General features: G+C 47.2%; 1 protein-coding gene across 1 annotated transcript in view; it reads left to right on the forward strand.

Moving 5' to 3' along the window:
• The window catches only part of Mboat4 (membrane bound O-acyltransferase domain containing 4), a 10,556-nt gene extending 2,226 nt beyond the window's left edge, over window positions 1–8,330 (forward strand). The window contains exons 2-3 of the mRNA XM_031342832.1: window positions 3,840–4,064; window positions 7,267–8,330. Of these exons, the coding sequence (XP_031198692.1) occupies window positions 3,840–4,064; window positions 7,267–8,221 (1,180 nt within the window). The 3' untranslated portion in view covers window positions 8,222–8,330. The remainder of the gene's footprint in view (window positions 1–3,839; window positions 4,065–7,266) is intronic.
• Window positions 8,331–10,183: the final 1,853 nt, after the last annotated feature.

The raw sequence follows: 10,183 nt of genomic DNA on the forward strand, positions 1-10,183 counted from the left end.
AAGGGTTAGTCCCCCCCCCCCCACGCAGTCACCCCAGGGCTGAGAGTGCTTGCTCACCATGGTAAGGTTTGTCTGTTCTTTTTCTTTACATTTATTTATTTTATGTATGTATGCACCATGTGTGTACAAGAGCTGATGAAAGTCACTCGAGGGCACCAGGTCCTCTGGAACTGGAGTTGCAGAAGGTTGTGGTCCTCCCAATATGGATACTCAGAATCAAAGCTGAACTCTACAAGAGCAATAAGCTCTCTTAACCACTGGGCCATTTCTTCAATTCTTACGTACACCACACATGTGGACACACACACACACACACACACACACACACACACACACATGCAACTCCATTAAATAAAAATCTTAGTTTCCTAGCTAAGAAAAGTGAGGAGGTGGCTTTGGGCAATAGCCTGTTGACTTTTCAGAAGCATCTTCCACTAAGGCCTCTTCACAACAGTCTGCTTCTAAGGTGCTGAAGCGTGCGTCTGCTTCTAAGGTGCTGAAGCGTGCATGTGAGAAGGTTCCGGAGGCACCCTGTCCTTACTATAAAGTGAAGGGAGAGATCCTGTCTCCTGTCCCCTGCAGCGAGGCTCACTTCAATGTTGGGAATGAACTGAGAGCCTTGGACAGGCTATCAAGGGTTCTACCAGGACCACACCCCTAACCCTCATGATTATTTACTTGTTCGTTTCTGAGACAGGGTCTCACTGTATGCCCCAGGCTGGCCTCCAACTCTCCATTGTATGGTCTCAGCCTCCTCTGTACTGCTCATTACTAGCAGAAAGCCTAGAAATGAGATCAAAAGCACTTGATAAGTTGCATATCCTACACTGTATACATGTGTAGATACTTGACGGTTATTAATCCTTTAGTTCTGTTATCTCCCTCTCTCTGTGTATGTGTGTGTGCGTATGTGTGTGTATGTGATCGTATGTGTATGTGTGTGTATGTGTGTATGTGTGTATGTGTGTGTGCATGTGTTTGTGCGTGTATGTGTGTATGTGTGTGTGCGTATGTGTGTGTATGTGATCGTATGTGTATGTGTGTGTATGTGTGTATGTGTGTGTGCATGTGTTTGTGCGTGTATGTGTGTATGTGTGTGTGTGCGTGTGTATGTGTATGCATGTGTATTTGTGCATATGTTATGTGTTCATGTGTGCATGTGTGTATGTGTGTGTATATGTGTGTATGTGTGTGCATGTGTATGTGTGTATGTATGTATGCATGTGTGTATGTGTGTATGTGTGTGTATGTGTGTGTATGTGTGTATGTGTGTGTGCGTGTATGTGTATGTATGTATATGTGCATGTGTGTGTGTGTTTGTGTGTGTGTGTATGGATGTATGTGTGTATGTATATCCCTAGCTTGTGCTTCTGCAGTCCAAGGAATAAGTGTACTCTTTATTTTTATATAGTGGTTATATTACTGTGAAGAGCCACCATGACCAAGGCATCTTTTAAAAGGAAGCGTTTAATCAGGGGTTAGTCCATGGCTGCTATGGCTGTGTATGATTGCAGGCAGGCATGGTGCTAGAGCAGTAGCTGAGCGCTCTCATCCTGATCAGCAGGCAGGGATGCTGAGTAACACCCTTCCTCCTACAAGGCCACACCTCTTAATCACCCCTAAATCATCCACCCACTGAGAACCAAACATTTAGATATATGCGCCTATAGGAGTCATTCTCACTCAAACCAGCACACACTGCAAGTGAAGGCTGAGGCCCCAAGAATAGGCTCAAACGAATACCCAGGGTTGGTCTTGAATTGTATGCCATGGAGTGTCCCACACTGATACCTCTGCTGGTCTCAGGAAAATAACTGTTGCTAACGTGGCACTGAGCCCAGAGCCAGATGCACACCCCCAGTGACAGTATTTCCACGCTCCGAGTAGTAGAGGCATGCAAGCTTTGTTTCCTCATCTCGCTGTGCCCAGTCTAGCCCATCCATGCACTCTCATTCCTTCCCCAGTGTTACTAATTTGGTACAACTAAAGTGAAAACCTTCCATATACTACATAAAGAATAACCAAGTCCACATAACATGGTTTCTCCCAGACTTTTCTTTTCTTTTTTAAAGATTTATTTATTATTATATCTAAGTACACTGTAGCTGTCTTCAGATGTACCAGAAGAGGGCATCAGATCTCATTACGGATAGTTGGGGGCCACCATATGGTTGCTGGGATTCGAACTCAGGACCTTCGGAAGAGCAGTCAGTGCTCTTAACCACTGAGCCATCTCTCCAACCCTCTCCCAGACTTTTCACACCTTCTTCTTGAGGCTTCAGAGCAAGGACCAGGGCACACACTATTGCTTCCATGTGGGCACCTTTCAACACTGAAGAAGACAATTGTGTTCTGCTTCCCTAGATGCCTGAAGAATGATCACCGTCGTGGAAGACACGTTGACCACATGACTATGTTGGTGTCAATGAATGGGCACTGATGTCCTTTACCCTAGGAGGGCTGTGATACTAAGAAAGAAAACTGGGAAAACCTGACCAAATGTACAAAGCCATACCAGATGAAACCCTTTTTCCTTCAGCCTGGTCTAGCATTATATATGTCAGGCTAGTCTGAAACTTGCTATATAGCTCAGGCTGCCTGTAGAATTTGTAATTCTCCTGCCTCAGTCTCCTGAGTGTTGGGATTACAGACATGGGACCCTGTGCCCGGCAAGTTGTCTTTTATTTATGTCACATCTCATTTGGGAATAGCAAGATAACCAATATCATTTATGGTTCTTTGGCTTACACAATGAAGAAGGAAGCCACAAATGGCATGAGATGAAGAAAGACTGCAAGGCAGTGGAGGAGGGGAGCTGAGGACAGAGTGAAGAAAGCGGGGGAGAGACCAGCCCTGTGCTGGAGAGGGTGACTGATCCGCAGTAATTGCAGATTTTCATAAACTATAAAAACTTCAAAACAAAACAGCAGGCCAGGCAGTGGTGGCACACGCCTTTAATCCCAGCACTTGGGAGGCAGAGGCAGGAGGATTTCTGAGTTCGAGGCCAGCCTGGTCTACAGAGTGAGTTCCAGGACAGCCAGGGCTACACAGAGAAACCCTGTCTCGACAAGCAAGCAAACAAGCAAACAAACCAGCAAACCATGAGGTCCTAAGAGCCGAAGTATGGTAGTGAGGACGAAAGGCTGACAGAAGGATTTGCTGCTTACGAGTGCAGATACTTGTCTGAGACAGGTACGGCGGCGTCTCCTCTCTGCAGCTCCCTCAAATATACAGAGTGATGTACCCACTAGGAGGAGGGGGAAAGGGTATTTGCTTTGGGGGTGGGGGCGATGGCTCTTCCACACTCATTTTCACTGCTTCTCAGTCAGATCTTGAAGAGCCCCATTGTCAAGCTAAGACTATCCTAGTTACTGTTCTATCGTTCTGAAGAGACACTGTGACCAAGGCGAGTCTTAGAAAAGAAAGCATCTAACTGTTCAGTTTTGGAGGGTTAGTCTATTGTCATCTTGGCAGGAAGCATGGTGGCAGGCAGAGGCATCGGGCTGAGAACTTATATCCTGATCCACAGGCAGAGACAGACAGAGGGAGACAGGGACAGAGAGACAGACATAGACCGGACTTAGGATGGGCTTTTGAAACCTCAAAACCCAATCCCAAATACCACATCTCCCCCAACAAGGCCACACCTCCTAGCCCTTCCTAAATAGTTCCACTAACTGTGGACCACACATTCAAACATATGAGCCTATGGCAGGCATTTTCATTCAAACCACCGTAGGCTCCTAGTGGTTATAGCCACTCGTACCACGGTCATGCAAGAGTCACCAGGGTCCTTGCCACACTGTCCTAAATGCCACTTTGTTGTCCCTTTCTTTCAGGTACCTCTTTCTCCTGGCTGGAGGAGGTGTCCTGGCTTTGGCTGCCATGGGTCCCTACGCTCTACTTGTCTTCATCCCTGCTCTCTGCACGGTGGCTCTGGTCTCCTCCCTCAGTCCACAGGAAGTCCATAGGCTGACCTTCTTCTTTCAGATGGGCTGGCAGACCCTGTGCCACCTGGGTCTCCACTACAGCGAATACTTCCTGCGCGAGCCTCCACCCATGAGGTAAAGGCACCTGTTGTGCTGAGCTGACTCTAATTCTCACACATCTGGGGATCGCGCGCTTAAGTTATTAAGTCTCTCCCAAGGCTCAGCTTCCATTCCTAGAAGAGGAATACAAAGCTGGCCATAGCTTTCTTGACAGGCTGTGGCGTTCGAGCTCATGCGAAGGCAGTTCCGTAACTATACACCGCCCCTGCGTGTTGCAGTCTATAGAACTCAGTATCTGGCACTCGCTGTAGCTGTCCTTGTGCCTGGGAGCGACGTGGCTCATCTCAGCCTTTGGCAGCTCTGACACAGCCACGTCACAGAGGGCCTGGCTGGCTGCTGCTGGCTGCCATCTTTATTCAGGCTCAACTGCTTCATCGATTCCTTCACCCAGTCTGGAAAGCAACAAAGAACAGACACCAAGAGCTAAGCACAGGCCAGAGACACGTGTTATGAGTCAATGGGATCGACAAGACTAGGAGAGAGAGCAGCCGTGAGTCTGAGACCTAGTGTCCCTGGCTCCCTGTGGCTGTCGGTTGCCACAGGTCTGTATCACTCATGACTGTCCTGGGCAGGTCACCTGTCTGATTCTAACCTACTATTAGCTCAGTGGATTAGCCACTCCCAGTGCACCTAGAGTCCTTTAAAAATTATTATGACAAACCAGACGTGGTGACATCTGCCTGTAATCCTAGCACAAGGAGGGAGAGGCAAGGGGATCAGGGGTTGAAGGCGATCCTCAGCTACATAGCAAATTGAGGACTAACTAGGATACAGAAGGCCCTATCTCAAAAACCGCAAACGGAAAACTAAGACAGTGTTCACCAAGGACTTCAGACTTGTGTGCTGGCGAGATGGCTCAGTGGGTGATAATGCTCGCTGTGTAAATCTGAGGACCTGAGTTCAAACCTCAGAGATTCAGGGGAGAAGCCAGGTGTGACTGTGTGTGCAGCCAGCTGTAAGCCTAGCTCTGTATGTGCTGGGAAAGGGGTAGTGACAGGAGATTACTGGGGCTCCTTGACTGCCAGCCTAGCTCCAGGTTCAGTGAGAGACTCTATACCAAGAGGCAGGCATCCACTGAGCAGGACCTACACGTTCTCCTTCAGCCTTCACACATGCACGCACACACACCCTCAGTGGAGTTGGGATGGGTGATAGAGACTGATTTAAGGCTTGTCTCTCTGGGAAAGGTTAGATAATAAGTGGGTAGGATTACTGTTCTGGATGTGATGAATCAGGACTGCAGTAGGAAGCCAGGACCTGACAGAAGCCAGAAGGGCAAGTTGAACAGGCTCCGAGTGGGAGGGAGGCTGGGCAGATGTGAAATGAAAATATCTGCCAGCTAGCCAGAGCTGCCATGGCAAAGCCAACTGACTGGGTGATAATGCAGCAGGACTGTGTCTGTCCACAGCTTGGGGCCTGGAGATGGTCTAGGCACAGTGGCTGCTGCCTTTGTGGCTTCTCGTCTTGGCTTATAGATGGCTGCCATGGATTGTCACATGGTCATCGCACATGTGTGTCTGATCATATACATGTGTGATTGTCCTATCTCTTTAGTCATGTTGGATGAGTGTCTGCCAACTATGTATCTTTAACTACTTCTTTTTTAAAAAAAAAAAATTATTTAATGTATATGAGTGCACAGTCCTTGTCTTCAGACACCCCAGAAGAGGGCATTGATCCCATTACAGATGGTTGTGAGCCACCATGTGGTTGCTGGGATTTGAACTCAGGACCTCTGGAAGAGCAGTCAGTGCTCTTCACCACTGAGCCATCTCTCCAGCCACTTTAATTGCTTCTTTAAAGACCCTGTCTTCAAATACGCTCACACTCTGAGTCACTAGGGCTTGGAACTTCGGGATGTGAATTTGGTCTGTGTTGGGGAGACACAGCCTGCAGCAGAAGGGAAGTTGGCATTTGGAGGTGACCCTGCTCTCAGGATAAGTCAGGCAGGAGGATCTGATGACCTTAAGTCAGAACCAGACATAGCTATGGCTGGGGACAGTGCTGGCTTCTTGATTATACATAGTGTGATTGCCATTTTCCCTGGCTGTCCTCAGCAATCTTGTCATCAGGGTCTCTGAGGATGTTACCTGCTTAGGTGCTGTCACTCACCTTGATGCCTTTTCAGTGTGCACCTCCAGTCACCGCACTATTATAGTCAGGGCCTGGCTTATACTTAAAACTTCAACTTCCTAGAATCATCTTTTCACTACTACTTATTATTTATTTTGTTACCAAACTTCTTCCATGTCTCCAGTCTTAAACTTATTTTTATTGAATTTATTTTTTTAACATATAGAATGGTCTAGAATTTACAGTATAGACAAACCTCCAACTCACTATGCTCCTAACTCAGCCTCTTGAATGTGTTATGCATCATCACACTGGGTCTGACCCTTATATTTGTAAACCACTCTCTCTCTCTCTCTCTCTCTCTCTCTCTCTCTCTCTCTCTCTCTCTCTCTCCCTGTTTTTCATTTCAAGACAGGGTTTCTTTGTGTAGCCCTGGCTGTACTGGAACTCACTCTGTAGACCAGGCTGGCCTTGAACTCAGAAATCACCTGTCTCTGCCTCCCAAGTGCTGGGATTAAAGGCGTGTGCCACCACTGCCCGGTAGCCGTTCCCTTTTTAAGGAAACATTTTCATTAATTTATAATTGATTTTTTTGTACACAACACAGTACTCCTATGGAGTTCAGAGAACAACTTTTGGGAGCTAGTTCTTTTTTTTTTTCCCCGTTTTCTTTTTTTACCACATGGGTCCTGGGAATTGAACTGGGGTTGCGTCAGCCTCAAGTGCCCACTGAGCTATCTCTCCAGCCATTTATAAGCCATTCTAAAATATTATAACCAGGAGGTGGAAAGACGGGTGAGTGGTTAAGAGCACTGGCTGTTCTTCCAAAAGACCCAAGTTCAAGTCTTAGCACCCACATGACAGCATATATACGCATCAGATGCATGGGGCAAGAGGGAGGGTTTTCTCTGTATGGTTCAAAAATCCAATGCCTCCGAATGCTGGGATTAAAGAAGTGTGATACCACTGCCTGGGATGATTGGTGTTTTTGCCCTGGAATAATGCATGGTTCTGAAAGATTCTAAGAGTGTTTGTGCAGTGTGATTGCCCATGAGATCTGTGGGCAGGTTGGAGGAGAGAGAACAGGAGCAAGAGAATAAATACAGTGTGGCTTCATATACATATTTATTTAAATGTCTTTCAGGTTCTACATCACTCTTTCTTCCCTCATGCTCTTGACGCAGAGAGTCACGTCCCTCTCACTGGACATTTGCGAAGGGAAGGTGGAGGCAGCGTGGAGGGGCACCCGGAGTTCTTTGTCTGAGCACCTGTGGGGTGCTCTACCCTATTTCAGCTACTTGCTCTTTTTCCCTGCCCTACTGGGAGGCTCCCTGTGTTCCTTTCAGAGATTTCAGGCTAGCGTTCAAAGAGCAAACTCTTTGTATCTGAGCATCTCTTTTCGAGCTCTGACCTGGAGGGGTCTGCAGATTCTTGGGCTGGAGTGCCTCAAGGTGGCGCTGAGGAGCGCGGTGAGAGAAGGAGCCGGACTGGATGATTGCCAGCAGCTGGAGTGCATCTACATCATGTGGTCCACAGCTGGGCTCTTTAAACTCACCTACTACTCCCACTGGATCCTGGACGACTCTCTCCTCCACGCGGCGGGCTTTGGAGCTGAGGCTGGCCAGGCTGGAGAAGAGGGGTACGTCCCCGACGTGGACATTTGGACACTGGAAACTACCCACAGGATCTCCCTGTTCGCGAGGCAGTGGAACCGAAGCACAGCTCGGTGGCTCAGGCGGCTTGTCTTCCAGAAGAGCCAGCGCTGGCCCCTGCTGCAGACATTTGCCTTCTCTGCCTGGTGGCACGGGCTCCACCCAGGCCAGGTGTTCGGCTTCCTGTGCTGGTCTATAATGGTGAAAGCCGATTACCTGATTCACACTTTTGCCAATGTATATATCAGATCGTGGCCCCTGAGGCTGCTTTATAGAGCCCTCACGTGGGCCCATACCCAGCTCATCATCGCCTACATCATGCTGGCGGTGGAGGGCCGGAGCTTTTCCTCTCTCGGTCGACTGTGCTGCTCTTACAACAGTATCTTCCCCGTAGTGTATTGTCTTTTGCTTTTTCTATTAGTGACAAGAAAAGACAAGTGTAACTGAAATCTTTCTCTGCCCTTTATCTCACCCAGCCATTAAAATGGCAGAGGATGCCTTCATGAATAATGGATTTACATTTTTTTCAGAGTGAGAGTTTTTAAGTATTCGATGGATAAACATGATGGCTGGCCACAGAAATGTGCTTCTCTTCTGTGGAGGTTTGAATAATAAAGTGTCACACAGAACTTGTCTACTTCGGTTGTGTCTGTATGACAGGCCTAAAAACCTGATAACGGAACTGAGGTGTACACTTCAAAAGGAGTCAGTCTCCCGAGGCAGTCAATCGCTGACATCTCCTAGCTCAGGTGTGTTCCAGATTGATCTCTGCTAAAGTCTGTGGAGAGATCTGTGTGCTTTCTTTATTCAGGCATAAAGGTGCCCTAAGAAATATTTTGTACTAGCTAAAACTGAGATTAAACATTTTTTCCTGGCCTCCACAGTGTTTCAATTATCCTAATTGATTTCCTAGCTGTAATTAGCTTGGAATTTTTACTAAGAAACTGCCTTACCAGACAGGGTGTCTCAAGAGTTAGAGCTAGCAGTTAGGCACTTATTATCAGAGCAGTCCCACTCAAGGCAGAATTGTTTTACTACCAGAGAGAAGTTGTAGGGCTTCCGTCACTAATTATCTATGTTACAGCCAAAGAATGCCAATATACGTCCTTCAGCTGCTTGCCTCAGACAGACCCAGAGAATTTATCTTAGGGCTACCAAAATAACCCAGGAAGAAGGACACCACTGTTCCTCCACTTTGCACCTGGCTGCTTGTTCTCACTGACCTTGATGTGGCCATCTCCTGCCTACGTGACTTCTGTAGTTTGCCCTGTTCTCTGTATACTATATAAGCCTGATTTTCACTTTGTACAAATTGCATTCAGATACCACATTCCCTTGTGTCGTGTCTGTTTGTCACTTGCCGAATTCTTTGCCCACCAGGCCAGAACTTTTATCACCCTGAGGAACAAGGGGTCCCCGAAGCAACCCAGTCTGTGGCAATAAAGGTTCCCATAGCTTTATATATCTAAATGCTTAGAGGATGGCACGATTTGAGAGGACCAGGAGGTGTGGCTTTGTCGGAGGAAGTGTGTCACTAGGGGCGGGCTTTGAAGTTTCAAAAGTGCAGTCCAGGTTTAGTGCCTTTCTCTGCTGCCTGCCGATCTGGATGGAGAACTCTCGGCTCCTCCAGCACCACGTCTGCCTGCAGGCTGCCATGTTTCCTGCCATGTTGATAATGGACTAAACCCCTGGGATTATAAGTCAGCCCCAATTAAATGATTTCCTTCCTAAGAGTTTCTTTGGCAATGGTGTCGAGTTACAGCAGGAGGACGGTGATTAAGGCTCGTACAGTAACGAGCTATTCTGTTGTTCCTGAGGTACAGACCGGAGAAGCACAGGGACTTTTCTAGATGGGGAAGTAAGGTTGAAGTAAATCTGTATATAAAAAATGTCAGGTGTACATAGAGGGCATGATTCAGTGAGTGTCTGCCCAGCAGATGGGAGGTCCCTGGTTTGATCCTCACTACCAGATTTAAAAAAAAAAAAAAAAAAAAAGCCATCAAACTACTGTGAACCATGTGAAGATGTTATATGCACAGAGATTCAAATGCTTAGTTCCCAGTGGGCCCAGTTGATTCTGGGATGTGAAGTATAGCAATCTGGCATGAATGACTTCTTATTGCCATAATGAAGTGTTAGAGACAGGCCGACTTATGAAGAAAAGGAGGTTTATTTAGGTCTCAGGCTTAGAGGTTCAAGGTCTGTTGGTTTGGCTTCTGTTGAGGCCTTGATGGTGGATGCTGTCACATCACAGCAGAAGTACAAACAGGGACAATGGCTCAAATCTCGGAGTAGACCAGAGAGCTGCCTGGGCCAATATTACTTTCTTTAACACTCCTCTTGTGCTACGCACACTCGTCTACTCCAGTCACATCCAAAATATCGGGGATAAAATCCTGATAAAGGATA

The sequence above is a fragment of the Mastomys coucha genome, unplaced genomic scaffold (assembly GCF_008632895.1).
Source record: "Mastomys coucha isolate ucsf_1 unplaced genomic scaffold, UCSF_Mcou_1 pScaffold22, whole genome shotgun sequence".
NCBI classification, from domain to species: domain Eukaryota; kingdom Metazoa; phylum Chordata; class Mammalia; order Rodentia; family Muridae; genus Mastomys; species Mastomys coucha.